Source organism: Pteronotus mesoamericanus, unplaced genomic scaffold, assembly GCF_021234165.1.
Source record: "Pteronotus mesoamericanus isolate MK-2021 breed Mesoamerican mustached bat unplaced genomic scaffold, CSHL_Meso_final contig_32, whole genome shotgun sequence".
Classification (NCBI taxonomy): domain Eukaryota; kingdom Metazoa; phylum Chordata; class Mammalia; order Chiroptera; family Mormoopidae; genus Pteronotus; species Pteronotus mesoamericanus.
This window is the reverse complement of record NW_026555134.1, coordinates 453,584-475,945: the sequence shown is the minus strand read 5'-3', so window position 1 is coordinate 475,945 and position 22,362 is coordinate 453,584. Positions and strand designations below refer to the sequence as shown.

The 22,362-nt window shown below is 50.7% G+C and overlaps 1 protein-coding gene across 6 annotated transcripts; it reads left to right on the top strand.

The window, feature by feature from the left end:
* Positions 1 to 1,047: 1,047 nt before the first annotated feature.
* STMN4 (stathmin 4) lies at positions 1,048 to 21,769 on the top strand. Of its 6 annotated transcripts, XM_054575910.1 has the most exons (8): positions 1,048 to 1,154; positions 14,679 to 14,766; positions 15,777 to 15,872; positions 16,508 to 16,588; positions 17,045 to 17,253; positions 18,122 to 18,313; positions 19,003 to 19,056; positions 21,209 to 21,769. In XM_054575910.1, exons 2-7 carry the CDS (start codon positions 14,754 to 14,756, stop codon positions 19,021 to 19,023), a joined length of 612 nt encoding a protein of 203 aa, XP_054431885.1. In that variant the 5' UTR covers positions 1,048 to 1,154; positions 14,679 to 14,753; the 3' UTR covers positions 19,024 to 19,056; positions 21,209 to 21,769. The 6 variants fall into 6 exon arrangements, with proteins under 6 accessions (XP_054431885.1, XP_054431890.1, XP_054431888.1 ...); XM_054575915.1 differs by lacking the exon at positions 16,508 to 16,588 and having other exon boundaries at positions 17,048 to 17,253; XM_054575913.1 differs by lacking the exon at positions 16,508 to 16,588.
* The last annotated feature ends 593 nt before the right edge of the window (positions 21,770 to 22,362 follow it).

Sequence of the window (22,362 nt, the reverse complement as noted above, 5' to 3'; positions counted from 1 at the left end):
CACGTAGACATGATTAAAATAATAATTTTTATGTTATGTATATTTTACTACAATAAAGTGTATCCCCCCCAAAAAAAGGGCGCGAGGCAAGGCTGGGTGGCGGAGCCTCTGTACCTGCCGTGGGGGTGCGGGACAGAGGACACGCCCAGGGAGGCTGTGACGGGGGAAGCAGGCTGGAGAAAGGGGGCTCTCTCCACAGGCTGTCTCCCCCCCAACTGCCTCACCCGGCCCCCTCCCGCTGCCTGGCTCAGGGTCAGCAGTTTGTGAAGGTTGCAGCAGAGGCTCCCTGCCCCCATTCCCCACGGGAACTGAAGAAGCCACCTTGGGTGACCCATCGCCTCCCCTCAGGGTTCCTCCTCATTTAAGAACCCCGCCCCCAGGTTAGCGATGACCCTCAGCTTCAGCCCCGATTAGGAAGGTCGGGGTGGAAGGCCCATGTGGGCTGGCTGGGCAGTGAGGACCCACCGGCGCCTGCCAAGTAGCCACGGCACAGGGGTGGCCAACACCACAGCGAGGCGGTGATGGGGAAGCCCTGCTTCCCTGGGACCCCTGTGCTGCACCTCCCAGTCCCCAGGGCCTGGGGCACCTGCAGTCCTTCCCTGCCTTCCGAGTCCCTGTTCAAACCCACCATCCCTTCTGACGGAGCTGGAAACGCCCCAAGCCCTCCGGGAAGCTATTTTTAGGATTCATCTGCGCTTTCTGATTTCTCCTCTGGATTCCATATTCTCCCACCCCCAGATCCGAAAGAGCTAACGATCCTGGAAATCATTCATCAGTCCCCCTCTCCAGGTGCTCTCGCTCGCGGCTTGCAAGCTGTGCCTTCACCCCCACCTTCCCCGGCCACTCCCTCTTTCTTTCTTCATCCCCACCCTCACCCTCCGGTCCTCCAGCTCCACAGGCAGCAGGGAAAGCAGGCTATTTGTCTGACATCATCTTCCACTCCCTGGCCTGCTAAGAGTTACTCACTCAGGCAATCCCTGCTCCGCCAGAGGAGACTGTCCAATTGCCAAGCAACCCACTGTTGGCCAATCACAGAGCTCAAAGGTGATGTCATGGCGAGAGCAGAGCCGTGGTGCTGATGTGGAGAGAAGCGCAGGGTACCACTTAATTGAGGGAGTGAGGAAGGGAGCAGCTCGCTTCTAACTGGACTGCAGGTAAGTAGAAATAAAATGCAAATTATTTCAGGCTTTTCAGATAAAAGAAAAAGTAAACCAGCAGCCGCAAAGAGGAGAAGCAGCGAGGGGTCTGGCACCTATTGTATTGCCTTTTGGTTCCGCTCAATCAATTAAACTTTGTCAAATCCTGGGGGAAATTGGGTGAGGAGAAAAGAATGGCCTTGGTGGAGGGGTGCGGGTGGGCTGCGGTCGTTCCTTCCATTCCAGAGCTCAGGAGAGAGAGGATGGGCGGGAATTGCCTGGGTCAGTTGCCCCTGGTGAGTTTTTTTTCTGCATAAAAATGTTTGTTGCCGGGGAGAAAGGTTTTGCTCAGAGTCCAGCTTCCCTGGAGCTGACTCCGACCCCCAGGCCCCTTTCAAGCTGGAAGCTGCCCCGTGTTTTACGTTTCCTTTCTCAGCCCAGCTTTCCCCCTCTCCCTTCCCTTTTGTATCATCCATCTCTTTCTCCTCTGTCTGCATGGAGTTACTTTTTTCTCCTGATCCTAAGGAAACAATGAGATCACCACCTCTTCCTTGCCCCGCCCCACTCTGAGGTCAACCCCATCCTACCTGGGCAGGGTGGCTGGCTGTACAGCTGCAAACTGCCACACCCTGGTCCCTGCTTTTGGCCGAGCCAGGCCCCTCCTCACCCAGCCCACCACCCTCACACTGCCCTCTCCGCATGCAGGACCCAGGGATTTGATGTCCAGTGGCCAGCTATCCCCACGTGGTGGTGCTGTCTTTGTTTAATTCCTCCCAGGAAGACAGAGTCAGGTGTGGAGGAGTCCCATTGTCCTGAAAAAGGGCAGGTCTTCAGATCCCCTTGAGGGGCTCAGAAATGTTCAGGCAGCCCATGTCCGAACACCAGGGCATGGAGACCTGTGTTTCAAGGCCAAGAGAATCACAGGAGGGGTGGCCAGGGGTGGCCTGCAGGGAGGGTGGGAGCTTGACATGGAAGGGTGGGGGAATCTCTCTCTACTGAGGCTGAGGCCCCCTCTAGGGGGAGGAAACCCCTCCCACAGGCAGGGAGTCAGGGTGCTGGGGGAATGAGATCATCTGTCAGGTGAGGAAATAATCACAGTGCTGGAGCAAGCAGCGAGGAGGCAGAGGCGAAAGGTCTAATCAGCGGAGCTCGGGTCTCTCAGACATCCTGCTCTGTCCTTTAGGGCAGGCCAAATCCCCTCTTTTCCACTCGCCCAAAACCCCCTCTTGCTTTCTGGAACCACCCCTTCACGTCTCCTGCACCTGCGCCCCTGTCAGCAGGTCCGAGCCTTTCTGGGACAGATTTGGAATGGGTGAGAATCTGTAATTGCTATGTAGATCCACCATAGAGCTTTGTAGGGAGTGAGTTCCCCATCACAAAAGGCATTCAAGCAGACATGGGATTACCACCAGCAGGGTGGCTTTAGAGGAGATTTCTGTATTGTGTTGGAGACTGGTCTAAATTAATATTTTTCAAACTGTAGATTGAGATCCATTAGTGGATTGTGAAATCATTTGTGGATTGTCACTGGTATTTTTTTTAATAGAATGGGACAAAAGAGTGTAAAAAAGTCAGAACGCATCTAATATAGTAAATAATGTTTCCTGTACCATTTTTTGTTATATATATGTATATATAGATATATATCAATATATTTATATATCTATATTTATGCTTATATTTCAGTTATGTAAACGTGTGTGTACAAATATGTATGTATCAGTGACGATATATATATCAGTAGCATGACATAATCATACTGGATAATGTAACACTTTATTATGGATCCCAGTAAAAAAAAGTTTTGAGAAACATTGGGCTGAGAAACCTCTAATTTCTTTTTTCTAACTATAATACTGTAAACCTATGGACAACTCTTACTAGCCTATAAGCTTCTTTTAAAATTTTTTTTATTTTTAATTTGGTAAAATGCACATAATATGAAATTTACCATTTTAATCACTTTTAAGTGTATCGTTCAGTGGCATTAAGTACATTTCCAATGTTGTCACCATCGTCACCATCCATCTTCAGAACTTTTTCCTCTTTTCAAACTAAAACTTTGTCCCCCTTCAACGATACCTGTTCGTTCCCCTGCCCCCAGTCCATGGCAACCCTCCTTCTACGTTCTGTCATGGAAGTGGGATCACGCAGCTTTGACTTTTTGTGATGGCTTATTTCACTTAGCATAATGTCCTCAAGGTCCGCCCATGTTGTAGACTTCACTTCACTTGCAAGGAGAACTGTCTTGTTCATATGTGTCCTTATCACCAGGTACAAAATAAGTGCCCAAAAGTACAACTAAATGGAAAATGTTACATCTCTTTAGGGAGATACTTTGTTCTAAGGATATTAATGATAGAGAAGTCTTGTGTCCTGAGCAGACACACTGTTGGCGGTGGGTTAGTGGGAGGGTCTTACATTTTTGCTTAATACCTAGATTTCATTTGGCTCCATAAAAGAAATCCAAGAGCCAAGTGAGGTTGGCTGCCTTCTCTCATCCCACCGACCAGGCCATTTGAACCACATTCTCCCTGCGGGACAAAAGTGGGATGACTGATGAGATTTAAAATAGAGCAACAAAGATTAATGAACCAAGATCTAGAGAGAAACAAGGGACACAGGGCAAAGAAGGAAGGCGGGGCAGGGAGAGAGAGCGTTGTCATTGACCCAACCATATAGAAAGAACAGGAAAATTCAGATCTTTTATGTTCTTGATTTTAAATAATTGGATATTTAAAAAATAAAGATCATAACAAAAAAAAGGCTTAATTTTCCATAAACCTCTAAGATCGCCCCTAGACCTCATAGATATTTTTGTATTATTAAACGTACCTGAAGTTTCCCATTGGAGGCATAGAATTCCCAGAAATTTTGAGGTCATGTAGTTAGAAATGAGACTTTATTGCAGGGGGATACACATTGGAGGGAAATTATAAAATATGCAAAATGTAATTTTGATAATGTAATTTTAATAATTTTTGTAAGAACCAAACACTCTCTTTTTCTCTCCCTCTCTCAGCATATACAATTTAGTGTGCTTATAAAGTTAGACTTTGCTATATTTAGAGATGTGATAGTCTGGAAAAGGTTACTCTCAGTTTTCTTTGGTGAGAAGTAAAGACCAAAAAAATCTTTCCTTCCACTTTAAAAAGTATTTATCGTTTGGAGGGATTTTTTTTATTTTTTTTTCTTTTGCATTTTTAGTCCCACGAGAAGGACAGAAAGACAGACAGATGTAGGTGTATTAACCCCCGCCTCCATACACCCTCTCCACCTTCCCCACCCAGGCTCACTGGCCTTTTCCATGAATTAAAACTGACAGCCGTGGGTCCACCTGCCTAGGGTCCTGCCGTCAGAGGTGGGTGGTGGGAAGCAGGAGGACAGAACAGATCGGACGGGGCAGGAGTCTGGGGTGGCTGGCCCAGGTAATGGCAGGGCACAGGCAACCTGGGAGTCCAGAGAACAAACCAGGGAATGCAAATCCAGAAAAAAGGTCCGAGCTCAGACTCGCAGGGGTGTCCAGCCCGCGGCTGCCTGCCGCCCAGGATGGCGATGAATGGGGCCCAACACAGAATCGTAAATTTACTTAAAACCATTTTTTGGCTCACCAGTGTTTGTGTGTTTAATGTGTGGCCCAAGACAACTCTTCTTCTTCTTCTAGCATGGGGCAGAGATGCCAGACGGTTGGACACCCCTGCTACGGTGAAAGACCCAGTGGGGAAAGGGGATGAGCAAATGCCAGTGGATCATTTGGGTGTCTGCACCCAGAAATCCAGGCTAAGTAGGGAGCAAAGCTCAAATTGAGTCTAGCAGTTCTCTCTTATTTGCTGTTTCGCTTTTCACAGTTTCAATGACCCTCGGTCAACAGTAGTTTAAAATTATTAAATGGAAAATTCCAGAAATAAGTAATCCATAAAATTTAACTTGCATGCCGTTCTGGGTAGCATCATGAAATCTCACTCTGTCCCGCTCTGTCCTGCCTGGGGTGTCCAGAGTTTCCACCTGTATTCACTCCCCACCCATGGGGCATCTCCATTACCGAATCGCCTGCCCTGTTAGCGCAGTTATGTGTTCAGGCAGCCCTCACTGTACTTAATAATGGCCCCCACGTGCAAGGTTAGTGCTGCTGGCAGTCACGTATGTCAAAAGAAGCCGTAAAGTGCTTCCTTTAAGTGAAAAGGTATGTATGTGCAGGAAAAAACAGTCTATATAGTGTTCAGTGCTATCCACAGTTTCAGGCATTAACTAGGGTCCAGAGCTTATCCCAACAGTTAAAGGAGGACCAGCGTATGTGGAAACAGGTGGACAGGCTCTGCCTCCTGGCAGGACAAACACAGCCTGACTATTGATACTGGACAGGTCTGTCTGTCTTCTGCACCTACCACCAAACAGGATTCATAAGGACTCAACAGGTATTTCATGAGTCCTTCCTAGAAAAAAAATTATCCCAGAAGTTGTCTAATTTTTTTAATCCAAAATTTTTTTTATCAAATTAGAGAACTCTGGTACAAAAAAGATATTGATAATGGTCATAAAGAAAGAAAACACTAGAATATAGAGTCATTGTCTAATTGTCATCAACACATTTATAAAGCAGAATGCCATTTATTTGTATTGCCATTGCCAAATATCTTGAGGCTAGGAAATATGTCTGTTAAATTTATCATTGTATTCCTAGTACCTCACATAGTGCTTATAGTAGGTTCTCAATAAATAAATCAATAACAGTAATTTGTAACTGAAAACCCAGATTATTCTGACAAAACCACTTCACACAAAGAAAACCATTAGATACTGTTTTATTCTCAATGTAGTGAAATATAGGTATAAATGATATTAACTTAAAGGTAAAAACAAGATGTAAAACTTGCAAAGCATTGGAGAATGAGAGAACAAAGAAAACAAGAATATTATCGCAAAAGATAAGAGTCCACCTTTAGTGCAGCGAAGTGCAGGCCTGAGCGCTGGCTCCGCTACCGTTTAACCTTGGGTAAGGCGCTGGATCTCTTGAGCTCTCTGTCTCCTCATCTGGAAAAGGGTGGGAGATGAAAATGCTAGAAATCTCCATGGCTCCTTCCGTTTATGGGCAGAGAGCTTAACTTCTGGAAATGTCTGCAACTTCTATTGCCTGTGCTCTCCTGATGGGAAAAATGACTTAATGTAATACATTTGGTAGGCCATGTGGGCGCATTTTAACAGGGGCTTTCTGAAGCGATGCCTGATCCAAAGGAGAGCTTAGCAGTGAGAATGTTGAGCACGTGGGCCACCCACCGTTGAGAGGCAGATTTGGGGCAACCGAGTGAGTCTCTGTACACACTTCAACCTCCTGCGCCAGGGCCAGGGGCGTCCGACCTGCGGCCCACGGGCCGCATGCCGCTCAGCATGGCTATGAACGCGGCCCGACACAAAATCGTAAATTTACTTAAAACATTATGAGATTTTTGTGTGTGTGATTATGTGTCACAGTGTATTTAACGTGTGGCCCAAGACAACTCTTCTTCTTCCATGTGGCACAGGGACGCCAAAAGGTTGGACAACCCCTACTAGGCAGTCATCTCTCTTGCTTCCATTTATGCTTGGCCTTGGATTTGAGGAGGTACCAGGGGAGTTTACTAGAAACAGCTCGGCCTTTGATATATGAAGACTTGGGTTCAAATCCCGTCTTCATCTTTTTTGTATGACTCCTGGGCAAACCAGGTCACTTATCTGAACTATCTGTAGAATGGATATAAAAGTATCTATTTCAGAGGATTGGGGGAGAATGAAATGATAAAATATACATTCCCAGATTGCAGATAAATAGACACAAGAGAAAAACTACAAGGAAATGCCAATAGCAAAAAAGTAGTAAGATGACAGGAATTTTTCTTTTCTCTGTCACATAGACGTCACATAGAAATACGATGTTAATACATTTGTAATTAAAACATTGCATATAAAATGCACCTATGCATACATATGCATATGAAAGTGCCTGGTACACTGTAAAATACTCCTAACGTTGAGACTAGAGTAAGAATACACAGGCTCGTTCCCTGTGCCGACTACTCCATGGGCTCCGACCCCAGGGCCTCACACAGCACCTGGGTCACAAAGCCTTGCACTCTACCCAGCGACACTGAATGGAAGTCTGTGCCCCTGAACGTAACTTCTAATATGTTGCTTCTTCTGTCTATATTGACCCAATATAAAAATAGCCCAGGAGGTGCCATCCTTGTGTGCTTATTTAGGGCTATCAGTCACCCAGGCCTAATTTCCCTTCTCTGCCTTGCCTACTAATATGAACATAAACCCCAGAGCGCTGTGTTTGCCAACAGGTGTCACAGCCTTATTTCCTGGAAGCACCACTGAAGCGGCATTGCTCAGTCTGCCAGGTACGGGCTGGAATCTCTTCCTCTCAAAGCCAGCGTGAGGGAGGCAACCAGACAAACGTCAGTCCCCAAAGCTGATTAATGGTGGGCTCTTCTGCTTCGCCCGGTTTCCCTCTGTGTGTCTCACTGGCCCTCCTTGGCCTGTGCTCCCTAATACCCACGCCTCTCCCTTTATAGCATGTCCCACGTGGCTGCCGGAGAGCTGCCCAAGGCCCACGGAGCATCTGTGAAACTTCCAGAGGCTCCAAATTCCCACCCAGGGGACCTGTTTCACATCTCATCATCAAAAACCCCTGTGGTTATATTTTAGGACTTGGCTGAGGGCTTGGCACAGAATCAAATATTCGATAATGATTGTGGAAAGAATGAAAACCACATTCATGAAAAAAAGTAATTTATCTTCTTTTTTTTAACCAAAGTAAAATAAGGCTGCCAATCAGAGCCTCTGATCAGCATGAAATAACCAGGGTTACTGTACAGAGATGATAGATTTCATGACATTTAGTAGATTTTGCAGCTTATGTCAGGTAAATACATAACTTCAACAAGACTTTTAAAAAGGCTGACCACTGGCACGGACCCGAAGAGCCACCTCCCCGAGGCCCAGGTCAGAGCTCAACGGCTTCCACGCTCTGGTTCTGTGCAGAGTTCCCATGCGGTCGCTGAACACCCTCACCAGGAACGGCTCTATTCAAACCATTTAGATTGGCATTAGCTTCTTATCGCTCAAAAATAGTCCACATGGGGATTGACACATCCTGATGGCATTCTCCAGGCATCCTTTGCAGTGACAAATAAAATGCTTGCTCACTCTGGCCATATGGGCCGTCAGAGGCACCTTAGGAGGCAGGCGTGCACCCAACCAATGGCCATTTGGCACCTGAGAACTGGTTGCTGTTCTCTGTCGGCTGCTGGTCATTGACTGCATTACAAAAAGCCTGGGGGTGTGGCTCACCATTTCTGGTCGTGTAAATGAGTCCATCTGCTATGGTGTCCCTTATGCATCCCCAGCTTTCTATTGCTGCTCTGGTGGTCCCCATGTGCGCTGTGCACTCACACCCCTGTCTGTGGGAGAGAGAAGGGATCAGTATGAAGGGGAAGTACCGACACGGTGACCCAGGGCCTTGGCCTCCGATCTTATCTCTGCCACCAGTTCAGTGAGATCCCGGGATCTTTGGTCCCCAGGGAGAAGGGTATTGGCATTTCCGAAGGGACAATTGTAGGTTGTGTGGGATTGTGGTGTGCAATGAAGGACACTTAACCTACCTGGCCCCTGCCCACTAAATGCCCCCAGGTACCACCCCCTGTCTAGAGGCCATCAGAAAGTCCCACGTACTTCCTGGGAGTGAGGCTGCCCCCAAGTGAGAACCGCTGGCTGGTGATGGCCAGGTCTCTCCACCTGGGACATTCTGATGTTCTCAGGGAAGCTGGGGATCCATGAGATCCCCCTCCAGTCAGCAGCCTGGTTCCGGACCTTCGCTATCAGCCACCCTCACCCCCGATCAAAACTTCCTTATTCTGCGTCTTATCCCCTGATGGCCCCAGATCTCTGCCTGGTGAGGCTATCACTAATTATTTTACCAATTATACTAATGGTTCAATCTACCAGAAAAAAAAAAAAATCTGTGATTATCTGTTTCTCCACACAGAGTCTCCAGACTCTTCGATGCTGGAGCTGGGGGTCATGGATGGATCAGTTTGCAAACAGGAAAACGGCGCTGGGTGGGTTGCCAACAGTCCAGGGTTTAACTTGTTCTAGGCAGGTCCTCAATACTTTCTGTATTAGCTTCTAGCCTTCCCCTCCTCATCTTTCCCCCAAGATCATGCTGCCAGATGAAGCTTTTTGCACAGCAGTATAACCTAAAGATAGAGCCAGGCTTTAGAATGAGAGTCCCAGCGCCACCCCTTCCTCCCTGTAGGACATGGTGCTATTAACTTGACTCTGCTGAGCTTCCATTTCCTCATCACGAAAGAACCTCAGAGAAAAAACTGAGATAGTGTCTATGGTTTCCCCGGTACAAATCAGGTGCTCAAGAAATGGTAGCCATTAGTATTGCTATTATCAGCATCACCATTTCCTCTCCCCTGATTCAAATGATGTCAGGGACTTTCCACTGAGTCGAAGATAAAGCAGAAACTCTCTCCCTGGTCTGGAGACCTCTGATCTTCCTTTTCTTATTCTAGCAATCAGTCTCAATGTACTCTGCGTACCACCCAGTGGGCCCCCCTTGACCCCCAGTAAACCCAGTCACACGGCCACCACATGGCCCAGTTTCAAAGCCATTGCTAGACTAGAAGCATTGCAGAAACTAAATTGCATAATAACCCCATCACACTCCCACCTTTAGCACCCGAAGCTTGAGTCACTCTCACCAGCTGCTATGCTGGATCACAGCTGCCCAGGGTGGCCCTGCCTCTTGTCTGCGTCCATCAGAAGGGCTTGGGAGTGAGCACTGGGCAGGAGTCAGGAGGCCACTGTCCTGAGCTCTCGCTCTGGTTGTGTAGTTACCACCTGAGTAACTGTGACACATCAACCTTCAGACGGGGGCCCCTCTGATCCTGCTGCCATTGAATGCATGCGGTCAGTTTGCTGGTCTTCCTCCGGGGCTACCCGAGGCCTGGGATCGGCCTCTGCCTTAACAGAAGACAGCAAGGAGCCCCTCGGAGGCCCAGAGCTTTGCCCTGGCATGGGGTTTTGCCCTTTGGTGCTCTCATGCCTGATGTCCTTCCTAGAATCTCCCAGCGATGGGCTGACCTCATGGCTTCAGGCCTACGCTGGCCTCCATTAGCTCTTTATCTCTGTCCCAACTCCTGGAATTCCTGGCATTCTGTTCTCTCCGACCTTGGGCAATAACACAGAACTGCCCCTTTCTGCCAGTCCCAGGACAGACCCGGAGGCCCCACTCCCTTGCAGGAGTTGCAGGCATGAAAGCACGACCCAAACCTCCGAGCCGTTTCACAGATCCCATGGCTCCGTTAGAAGCCCTAAGGGCCTGGCCTCTGGGACAGGCTGGTTGGCGGGCCCTAGCGCTGATCGGACGCGCCCAGGAGGATGGCCTGGCGATTGGTGTCTGAGAAGGGAGAACAGAGGCCTCCGAGCTGTTCTGAAGGGCCTCCAGGCCACAGCCCTACCCAACACCGATGCCACAGCTGAAGTGGGGGTAAAGTCAGGCTCCCTGCTGTGGCTGCCACCGGCCAATGGCTTCGGGCCCCTTCGCATTGCTGGGCCCTTGAAAAGAGTTGTGACCTCTTCATGGCCCCCTTATATCCTTTCTCAGAATGTTCCATGGGCAGCGACATCTTTTGGGTGTGGAGTACAATAGAAATGATGTGACTATTGGCACAAAGATTTATAAGGGTCCCATGCACCCATAGGTACATGCACACAGATTGTCCTGAGGAAAATACTAGGCCGTGTGAAAACACTGGGAGATGAGATAAGACAAAAGAATCATGGGTTCGAGCCCTGGCTCTGTCGCTTACTGAATGTTTCCGTTTCCTCGGGCTGCTGGAACAAATTACCACAAGCGTAGTGGCTTAAAACAACAGACATTCATTCTCTCACAGTTCTGGTGTCCAGAAGTCTTGACTCAAGGTGTCAGCAGGGTCACACTCCCTCCAAAGACTCTGGTGGCCTCTGGTGGCCTCAGGCATTCCTTGGCGTCCGGCAGCATCTCTCCAATCTCTGCCTCCATCTCCACATGCTCTTCTCTCTGTGTGTCTCTCCTTTGTATGTCTCTTATAAGGACACTTGCCATTAGATTTAGGTGTCACCCAGATAATAGAGAATGAGCTCCTCTTGAGATCCTTAACTTAATGAAATCTGTAAGGACTCCAAATAAAGTTACATTTACAAGTTGCAGGAGTTAGGACTTGGATATACTTTATTGGAGGACAGCTCAACCCACTATACTGAGTGACCTTAGAAATGTCACAGCCTCCCTGAGCCCCAGTGCCCACATCCATAAGACAGGGATAGCAATTCCTATGTCACAAGGTCATTATGAAAATTAAAGTGAATACATTTGTCACATAGTAGATGCTTTATAAACACACATTTTTAATCATGTAGATTCAAACCCTGTGAGACTGCGTGCTCTCAGGCACAAATCCCTTGGCCACGCATACCCCTGTCCATCTCCAGGGTGTTCTTGTCCCCTGCCCTGGTCTCGCTTCTCTGCCTCTCTGGCCTGTGCCCTCTACTTGGTTCTTCCTGCTTCTACAACTCTAAGGACAGTATCATCATAAAAGTATAGAAAGCACTTATTATACCATATATACACAATATATGGAATTCATATATATATATGCGCCATATATGTGATGTGTATATATATGTACCATATTAATATATATAATTAAATAGTATATAATCAAATCCTATCATCAGGCCAGACTGGCTTATCCTGAGTCCCCAGCACCATGGGAGAATGGGCAGCTAACATCTAGTCCCTCCGCCACCCGCAAAGGAGAGTTAACAAGTCAGAAGACCTGGATCTGAGAACCAGCTCTACCTCCAACGAGCTGCGTGACCTTAGCCAAAAGTCGGACCTTTTCTGAGCCCCAGATTCTTCATCTGAAAGGGAAGTTGATGATGCCTTTTTTGTCAGCCTCGCCCAACCTTGTGCACAGATCACCTGGGATAGCGTGGGTGACAGAAACGGTAACGGGTAACATGCTTCACAAGTGTAGGGTCTTAATTATTGTTCTCAGCTCATGCCAAGGGGCTTGGTCCCTGACTCCAGGTTCCTGCTCCTGTACAAAAACCCCGCTCGGCCCCCCTTCTTTCTCAGGGTGTCCTTCTCTGTCTCCCCTTCACCCCTTTGGGCCCCCACTTCTGCTCCTTCCCCAGCGTGCAGTCCGAGGCTGCTTCCGCTCCTGGCAAGGGCTCCCTCCTTCTCCCAGTTGCCTTCACAATCAGCGGGTCATGAGCTGAGACGGTGTAGAGTGGAGGCTCATGACCAGGGATGTCGCATCCAGGCACTCAGGCCTGCCTCCCTGTTCGGGGACCCACTGGTACCGTGAGGACCAGCTGGACTCCGAGCAGAGAGGCCCATTGTGCTGCACTGGGCGAGACGTGGCGGGGCCTCTGTCCCTAAAGCCCACGGGGACGTTGCGGGAAGAGAGCACTTTACGGCCAGCTGACCAGGCTTCAAATCTCCATTCTTTTACTTTCCGGCCACACAAACCCTCTGAGTCTCCATTTCCTCACCTGCAAATGGGGGTGACAGTCGTTGCAGGGCTGGTGAGGACCAGAGGGAATGACCGGGAAGCAGGCGTGCGGCACCTGGCAGCCACTCTGCTGTCAAGGCTGAGGAAAGGAAACTGGCGTTCGTTAAGCGCCTCGTTTCTTGCTGGATGCTGTGCCTATGTTTTTCTGCTCTGATTTGTACAGCTCTGTGCAGAACTAAGATGGGGAAAGCAAGGCTAGGCATGTGAAGTGACCAGGGACAGCCCGTAAGAGAGGCGAAGCCTGTGTTTGACTCCTCGCTGGTTGAGCCCTAAAGCTGGCGCTGAGCTCACTGTCCCCGTCAGCCCCTCTGCCCGTCCGCAGCCAGCACAGACCCTGGTGCCCAGAGGCAAAGCACCTCCTGAAGGAAAGAAAGGGGTTCTAAGTCAGTCTCAGGGCCCTTTGTCTTGTGGGGGTGCTGCCAGGGAAGCCGTGGGCTCGTGCCACCTCTGCCGGCACAGGGGCCACTGAGCGGGGCTGCACCAGTCAGGGCTCCTCAGAGAAACGGCACCGACAGGACACATATAGATGCGTAGAAAGAGAGTTGTTATGAGGGATCAGCTCGTGCAATGATGGAGGCTGGGAAGGCCCATGGTCAGCCCACGATCAGGAAAGCCGGCAGTGTAATTCTGTCCGATCAGAAGGCCTGAGAACCAGGAGCTCCCACGTCCGCGGGCAGGAGAATACAGGCGTCCCAACTCAAGCAGAGGGAGCAAATTCGCCCTTTCTCCACCTTTCTGTCCCATGCAGGCCCTCAATGGATCGGCTGAAGCTCGCTCTCATTGATGAGAACGATCTTTACTCAGTCTATCGACTCAGATGCTAACTTCTTTCAGACATCCTCGCAGCCATACCCAGAAACAGTGTTTACCAGCTACGCGAGCATCCCTTAGCCCAGTCAGGCTGACCCAAAAGGTAACCATCACAGTGGCCAAGGGACAAACGGTCCCCATGAAGGCCGCACACTGTTGGTTATTTCTCACTCCACCCAATAGCAGCCTTCAGTGAAGCCCTGTCACCTACCGTCCCCAGACACTCCCCCAATGCTCCCTCCCTGCCTCTCCTGTTTCTCCGCCCCCTCCTCCTTCGCACTTTCTGGTCCATCATCAATCACCTTGAGATCTCTTGAGGCCAAGCTTCCTCGCCCTTGCCCTTTGGGTACGCTCTTCCTTGGCAGAACGCCCTCCCTGCCATCTCCTGACCGATTCTGACTTATCATTTAAGACTCTGTTGTGTGCTGCTAACACCAGAGGCCCTGCCTGGCCTGCCAGGCCTCATGCAGGCCATGGAGCTCTGTCTCTGTGCTCCACAACTACCCTGCACGCCGCTTACCATCTCTGCGCTAACTACATTTGGATGACATTTCTTAACAATGTGTGTTCTGGGAGCCTGGGGTTGTCTTAAGTGAGGTCAAGGAGTGCTGAGCACGGTGCTTCCTGCGGGGAGGGTATGAGAGGGCACCTGGAGAGCATTTTGGCATCTTCTGTCCAGTTCTCTCTCACCCGTATCAGAATGGGTCCCTGGAAAGCTCTGGGTGGGTTTAAGAAGAAATTCACAACAGCTATTTTGTGACTGTCTCCAAGGTAATTGTGATTCAGGATTTGTCCCTCATCCTAACTAAACTTTGTTTTGGGCCAGGCCAGCGAGTGGCTCAGGGAGACAGATGAACACCCCTTGATCCCTACTGTTTGGGGAGACCCAGTTCTGCATATTTATGGGGCTGGGAAACCAATTATGAAACCATAACAAGTGTCTGGCACCTGAACTTGACTGGGGTAACGTGGACGAGGTGGTTGGAGTTTGTGAAAGGGAGAACCGGGGTGCAGAGGGCCCAGAGGTGGAGCAGAGGAGGCTCCGCCTGGCGTTCCCTCCCTGCTTTAAGAAAGACCTTCCTTAGGCAAATATCCCATCAGTGGTAACATACTCTCTTTTTCTCAGATTTGTAACAGCTGAGCTGGTAACAGACTACCCTGTGACTTTCCGGTCAGAGTCAGCTCTCACATTCCAGACAACATGACTCTCGCTGGTAGGTGCAAAATTATTTACGTGACGGGGACACTACAGCACAGGTTACTTCTGTGTATGCATATATGTGCTTCCGTATGCACAGTAAAAGATGAAAGAATTACACCCAGGTTTTAAAGAGGTTACCTCCACATGGTGGATGGCATCCCAGCTGAGCTCTGCTTCCTGTTGCTCTTCTGTGTGTGCGCTTTAAAAAGGTTTTACAATGCACAAGTATAATCTTTGCAGTCACCTATGTTTCCAATTTGTAAAAGGAAACGAGGAGGAGAGTGCCCAGGAATGCACTGGGCCTTAGCGGAGAGCCTGAGGGGGCCTGGGCTGACAACAAGGCACACTGGTCCCCAGCTGGGAGGCGATTGTGCACAGGACAGGCCAGGGTGGAGTGGGCTCTGATTCCTGACTTTCTGGTTTTCAAACCCTCCCAGACACAGAGAGGCTAGACAGGGGTGGGGGTGTGGATGCAGCCCCTCTGGCTGTGACCAGCTCCTGACCTCAGGAAGGCTCACGGCCTGACCTCGCCACCCACGGAGGGCCAAGAGCAGAGGGATAGGGGTGAGCTGCTTTACCTGCTTCTATACCTCCAGTGTTTCCAGGAAAACACTGCCTGGAGCCAAGAAAGAAAGAAAGAAATAAAGGAATCCTGGGCGAGCCTGGAGAGACAGAGAGCTTGGGCCAGGGTGCGTGGCTGGGCTGGGCATAGACACAGGTGCTTGGGATCTTTACCTGAGAGCATTTTGCATACGACACTAGGCAGGGAGACGACATACTAAGGAGATGACGGGGCCACCTGCGTGCTCTGGAAGAAGGCTCAGGCTCTAGTCGACGGACAGACTTGGGTCAGAATCACACACAGGAATCCTAAACAGGGCCGCTTGGGGCAAAAGGGGCTGGATCCCCAGCCAAGGGGTTGGCCTGGGTGACTCTGCAGAGCCCGGGGACCCCGGGCTGCTTGGGCGTCCAGGCTCATGCAGGGGACGGCTCTGAGTCTTCCCCTGCTGGGTGTTCCCGCAGCCTACAAGGAGAAGATGAAGGAGCTCCCCCTGGTGTCATTGTTCTGCTCCTGTTTCCTGGCCGATCCCCTGAATAAGTCCTCCTATAAATATGAAGGTAAGAGAGAGCCGCAGTCGGGAAAGCAGTGGACGGAGGGTTTCGTGGCTTGTATCCACGAGTACAGCGCCCCCACCCCCGTTTCCTGAACCTCTCCTCCCTGCGTCAGCTTTCCTTTCCCAGAGCTGACTCCGAGGGTCCACAGGGGGCTGGGCCTGGGGGAGCAGACAGCAGCTGAAGGTGTGAATCAGACCCAGGCAGGCGCTCTCGATCTTAGCTTCTGTTCAGTCACTTAACAAATGATGCTGTGGAGGATGCAGAGGTGAAGCAGAGACTGTGCCCTTGGGGACACCTAGACCAGAGAGGAGGCAAGACGAATGCACATCATTAGAATCCACGGTCACGAAGTCACCTACAGGGAGGGCAGAGAACGCTCTGAGAGAGCCCAGGGCCGGGAAGGAGACTTGCACCCGCAGCCACCCAAGGAGGCCCCCTGATAGCTGTGCTGATGGACCTCAGCACACCGTGTCCCAGGGTGCTGGCACGGGCCACTGGACGGCCACATCTAGGCGGGGTGGTCAGGGCACAGGTCGCTTCTTAATTTTCTGGGGGTTAAAAGGAAGGGATGGGTTCGGTCTGGAAATGAGAGATGGGGGTGTTTGGGTTACCTGCGATTGTTTTTTTCTGTTGTTTAGGCTGGTGTGGGAGACAGTGTAGGAGGAAAGATCAAAGCCAGCGGAAAGACAGTGCTGACTGGAGAGAAAGAAGAGAGCAGGGTAGGAGGGAGAGGGGGAGAGGTGTCCACAGGCCGAGCCATCAGATCCGTAGGGGGACGAGGAGCGGAGGAGCGGGCGGGCAGAGGGTGGTGGGTAAGCATACCGCTGTTGGCCACCGTTGATGACAGCTGGTGCAAGCGCTCAGCTAGGGGAGGGGCCTTGTGGCAGAAACCAAGCAGTTGCTGCAGCCGTTGTTAGAAATCACATATCCTGGGACCTTATGTCTGGAGCCTGAGACCTCACGTCTGGAGCCTGAGACCTCACTGTGGCTACCAGCTCCTCCAGCCCCATCAGAGCCCGTTGAACTTAGGTGTCATGTAGAAGACAGACCCAGAACCCTGGTCATTGGTTTGCCTTGGGCACCCAGGCCGCCCACGTGTGTGTGCACGTGTGTATGCTTTATGGGTGCCCATGCCATCTTCACAGGGTAAGCAGCCCCTGTTCTTCTCCCTGCAGCAGATACGGTGGACCTGAACTGGTGTGTAATTTCTGACATGGAAGTTATCGAACTGAACAAATGCACCTCAGGTCAGTCCTTTGAAGTCATCCTGAAGCCGCCCTCCTTTGACGGGGTGCCCGAGTTCAATGCCTCCCTACCCAGGCGGAGAGACCCCTCGCTGGAGGAGATACAGAAGAAACTAGAAGCAGCTGAAGAGCGAAGGAAGGTAAGGGCTGTCCTTTGTCCCCTGCACCTCAGCAGGAGGGGGAAGGAGCTCAAGAAGACAGGTGGTAGCTCTGAGTTGGTGTCAAGTCACCACCAGCCTAAAAATAGTAGACAGCACTTCCCGTATGCAGGGCAGAGAAGGAGGCGCCACTGGGAGAAACAAAGTCCAAGTCCCTGGTCTCTACGAGCTTTCAGTTTTGTTAGGGGGCCAGGGCACTCATACATTACATACCCAGGAGGTAGCCTTATATTCACAGCCACAAGAGTAGGACATTGACAGACACGAATGATTTAGGAAAAGACTAAACAAGTAAAACATGGGCGGGGGGGGGCGGTCCTTAATTTGGGAGGGGGAGGAAGGCCATGATGTGGCGCACCTCCACCCCTTGGCGCGCCTGCCGCGACTCCTGTCGATTCTTATGGCCCAACTCTGGTGTCATTTTTGTGTAAGTTTTTCTTCATCTTTCAAGCAGAAAATAATTTTTTCCTCCCTTGAATTCCTACAGCACTTCCTCTCCACCTCTGAAGGCAAATGTCATATGCTAGTCTGGGTTCCAGTTACTTCTGATTGTCTTACCTCTCATAGGCTTCCCCCTCCTCCTCCAGTTTCTAGAATAGTGCCTGGCACGTAGTACATGGTTATTTAGTATTTGTAAGCGAGTGAACGAATGAATGATGGTCACGAGGAAAAGAGAACGAGGGTGTGGTGGGAGCACCCAGGAGTGTCCTGCTCTCCGCCAGTGGGCCAGGGCCAGGCTCCTGGGTGTGGAGTCATCTGCTCTGGGTGTGGAGGTGTCAAGTTACGATGATAAAAACATCCCCAGCACGGTCCCCTTCATGGGTCTCCTTCTGCCTTTGTGCGGCCCTAGTATCAGGAAGCTGAGCTCCTGAAGCACCTGGCAGAGAAGCGGGAACACGAGCGGGAGGTGATCCAGAAAGCCATCGAGGAAAACAACAATTTTATCAAGATGGCTAAAGAAAAACTGGCCCAGAAGATGGAATCCAACAAGGAGAACCGAGAGGCCCACCTTGCCGCTATGTTGGAACGGCTGCAAGAGAAGGTAAGTGGTCTGGAATCAGCAAGGAGACTCCTGGAACTCTCTTTCTTCCCATGGCGAGTATGGTGAACCTATATATCATTGCAGGGAGCAAGCAGCCTCAGGCAGAAGTGGGGATATTTCTGTTAGGCTGGGTCCTTAATGAGTTCCAAGGGATGACTTGGGGAGTCATAGGCAAGAAACACCAACTGAGCTTTGGAGTTCCTCCTCGGAAGAGTGCTGCGCAGCTACACAATCGTAATTTCTCATTGTCTGAGAGGTTAGACCTCTTATCACCTAGAGGACGCCCACCGAATGCAAGGCAGGAGGGATAAACTAGCAGCTGTACACTTCTGGCTTCATCCTTGAATGGACCAGTTTGACTCAATGAAAGATGCTGACTTGAGCTCTTGGCTCTAAGCCAAGGGCATGATGACCTGAGCTGCCCATTAAGCAGGAAACATGATTCTTTCCAGCTCTCCTGATATGGACCGAGGCAGTCACGGGTCTTTCCAATACGCTGCCTTTTGTCAATAAACCAAATGGTGTCACCTAAATATGAGAAACGTGAGAGGCTGGGGTTGGTCCCACGTGTCAGCAGAGTAACAGTGTGTCCTGCTGAGGACATGCTGGCCTCGTTTCCTGAGTCTCAAGGCTGCCCCAGTTTCTCCTGCAGCTCCTGAGAGAGCTCTAGCTCTGTGTTTTATTTCCAGGAGCCGCCTGCTGCGCGGTGACTCCCTGGACCCGATCGGTGGCCTCGTCCCATGGTGAGCAGCGTGGTCTCCACTCCTTCCTGCCCATCGGCCTAGAGCCTCAGGCCCTTCACAACAGCTTCTAGAAAGATAGGGCATCTGAATGCCACACAGTCCCTGCAGCTGGCCAGCATGTGACAGCCCTTCCACTCTTTCCTCCATCCTTCTGGGGCAGCAAGGCCTCCACCAAGCACCAGAGAGGAAGGAAGCGATCTTGTCTAATGTCAGACTTCCCCAGTTACTGAGGGGTGGCTAGGAGCAAACTCTCGCAGGAAAAAATCTGGGATTGGAATGGGCTGGGGCATGGACTCTCAGGCCAAATCCAGAAGAAATCATTGAATCTAGAGCATGAAATGGTATTTGAAAGAGTGTCCAACACTTCCGTTTCATCGTCCCCCTATCCTCGCAAGCAGTCCATGAGGTAAGAAGGGCAGGTGTTACCCTTTTGTAGCAATGAGGAAACCATGTCAGAGAAGGTCAGCTGACCTGCCCAAGGTCATACAGACACTAAGCAGTGGAGCTAGGACGAGAACCCTGCTCTTTGGCTACATGTCCAGGTAGCTCTTTCAACACTTGTTTCAGGGAAGCCAGCCCCCAGTTGCCCTGCTGGCCTTTTGTTAGGGAGGAGGCCACTGGAGGCCAAGGAAAGGGACTGCAGAAACCGAGGGTGCTGCCCAGGGAGCTCACCTGGGCGTGGAGGTGGAGTCCAAGAGACTGGGAAGACCCAGGCTCTGGGATAATAGCTTTGGGGGTCAGGTGTAACTCAAAGAAGCAAGATGTCGGAGCAGACATTCAGGTGGGCCTCACTCCTCTTTGATCTTGGCCTCTATTCACCCTTGCCCACCAGTGAAGCAGGAGATAGGTATGTGGTTTCCGCCCTGGCTTAGGCCAGGGACATGGTCAACAATGTCTGTGTCACTACCTGTGTGGGTCATTGACCACCTGCACCAGAGTCATGTGGCATCAAGTTTAACACTACAAATAGGTGGATCCTGTCATGCACTTACTCATACTGGCTGTCTAGGGATGGCGCCTGAGGATCTGCAGTTTAACAAGCTTCCTAGGTCACGGTGATACAAGGAGCAAGGTTGAGGACGGCTGCCTTAGATGCACCACTCCCCGTACTTTCCCCCGGACCGCGAAAAGTTCTAGGACCTCTCCAGGGACAGATTTATAGTTTAAGATGGTACATCCTGGGAACCTGCACTGCCTCAGTGTGCTTGCTCTGGGCTGATTCTTGATGTCTGGGTGTGATGATATCTGGGTGGATGCCAGGGTCTGGCAGCGACAATATTTATTGAGCACCTACCATGTGCAAGGTGCCCTAGGAGGAACAGGGAGATTCAAAAAAGAACAAGACTTGCTCCCTGCCCATGAGGAAGTCACCCAGTAGAGGACCTGGATCTCTGCACAGTGAATGAGTTGTAATGATAAATCCAAGAGGTGCATGCTAAAACTGCAGGGTTCTAGGAGTATGCACGCTCCTAGATGTGTGCCCTGCTCTTTAAAGACCAGAGAACAAAGGCGTGATCCATAAAGTAAGCTGATCAAGGTCACACAGCTAGTGGGCCTTTGAAGTCAGACCCCAGCATTTGACTTGATATTGCTGTGAAGCAACAGAGGATTCTCTTAACACCCTTGTAAGAAAGCTCACCTTTTGGGCTTGGACAACCTTTCCAAAAATTCTTCAGTCCATTTTTTCTTGAAGAGCCCTCATCTTTTGCCAAGGGGGTTAGACGACTCTCCTAAGGAGGCAGACAGGAGATAAAATGACAGTCAAGTGGCATGTGTGTGGGGACACCTGCAGTGAGGCCTGCCTGCTCTGCCTGTTCCTCTGGCAACTACACTGAGTGGCTCCTTATTTGAAGCCAAGTAGCACATTCAGTGCAAACCCCAGGGTGGCCAGGCAAGGGACACAGAGGCTGGTGGGCACTGGGGTCACTGCGAGGTGGGTCCCCTGGGAGGGCGACCCCAGTCAGTGAGTCCCCTGGAGCCACAGCAGCAGACTCACCTGCCTCCTGCCAGTCTCACCTGCCATCTTCTGTCCCTTCTCAGGACTCCTTGCGACCCTGCTCTTCACTTCCTGTGATGGCCATTCTTTGGGTTCTCTTGTCCCTCTCTTTATCCCCCAGGTGTGACCTGCCCTTTTCCCTCCCTTCCTTTCCAGGACAAGCACGCAGAAGAGGTGCGGAAAAACAAGGAGCTGAAGGAAGAGGCCTCTAGGTAAAGCCCAGAGACCAAAGAAGTTTCCAGAACAGCCGGACAACGGCAGCAGCTCCGCAGTTCCCGAGGCAGCCTCACCCACCGCTGGCTGCTCTCGCAGCACTGGGGTTTGGGGGGAGGGGGGTGGCCAGGGGTGTTCCCTCTGCTTTTGGTGTTTGTACATGTAAAGAATTGACCAGTGAAGCCATCCTATTTGTTTCTGGGGAACAATAATGGGGTGGGAGAGGGGAGAGGAGAGAAGCGGGGAAAGGGAGACGGAGAAGGACTCATGGACGTTGCAGCCCTGCCCACTGCAGACTCAGGTCAAGTCTTTGACTTTTCTGGACCGGGAGTGTCCAGGCACCGTGTCGAGAGAAGTTGAAAATGGAGCAGAAGTCCGAGCGAAGACAGAGTCCTGGGTGGGGCGGTGGCTGCAGGGTGTGGCTGCAGGCGCCCAGCGAGGGGGTGGGGGGCCCAGAGGTGTTGCTTCAGCCCTGCAACCGGTGGGATGAGGTCTGAGTGTGTGTGTGCTAACCATTATCTTTTGATCATCATGACCAATGAAACATTTATTCCAAGTCTCCAGTTCTTTATTTCCCGAATTGGTCCTTTGGGTGATTGATAGAATGTTCATGAATTTGGCGCCCACCCACCAGGTTGGTAGGTGCCCCTTTTGTTCCTGATTTTGACCACCAGAACATCTGAGACGGTGAGGTGGGTTGAAACATGCCAGCCTTTGGCATAACTGAGAAGTTTGCTGCTGCTCTTCCCCCTCCCCTTCTCCCCCTCCAACCCCTCCCCCTCCTCCTCCGTTTGGTGGGCTGTCCGTTATTGGATTCAGTGCACTGAATTGACGAGAAAAGAAATCCAATCTTTCTTTGTATGGATCTTCATCCTAATATGGCCCCCAAGATACGTGGTAGTAAGGAAGTTCTCCTCAGGTGGGGGGTGTGAGATTATAGGTGGTCACAAAAAGCGAATGAGGAAATACATTGTTTGTTACTGGAAAGCGGAGGGGGCCATGGGAGACCCAGCAATCACCTTATCCAGAACACCAGCAATGGCTGGTAGAAAGGCAACCATGGCTCGTAAAGGAGTTCCCTCCTCTCCCCTGCAAAA

Excerpts from the sequence above, each read along its gene's own strand:
- STMN4 (XM_054575909.1), top strand. Across the intron at positions 17,254-18,121 it reads CAGCTGAAGAGCGAAGGAAG|TATCAGGAAGCTGAGCTCCT; the intron begins GTAAGGGCTGTC and ends GTGCGGCCCTAG. Across the intron at positions 18,314-21,208 it reads TGGAACGGCTGCAAGAGAAG|GACAAGCACGCAGAAGAGGT; the intron begins GTAAGTGGTCTG and ends CTTCCTTTCCAG.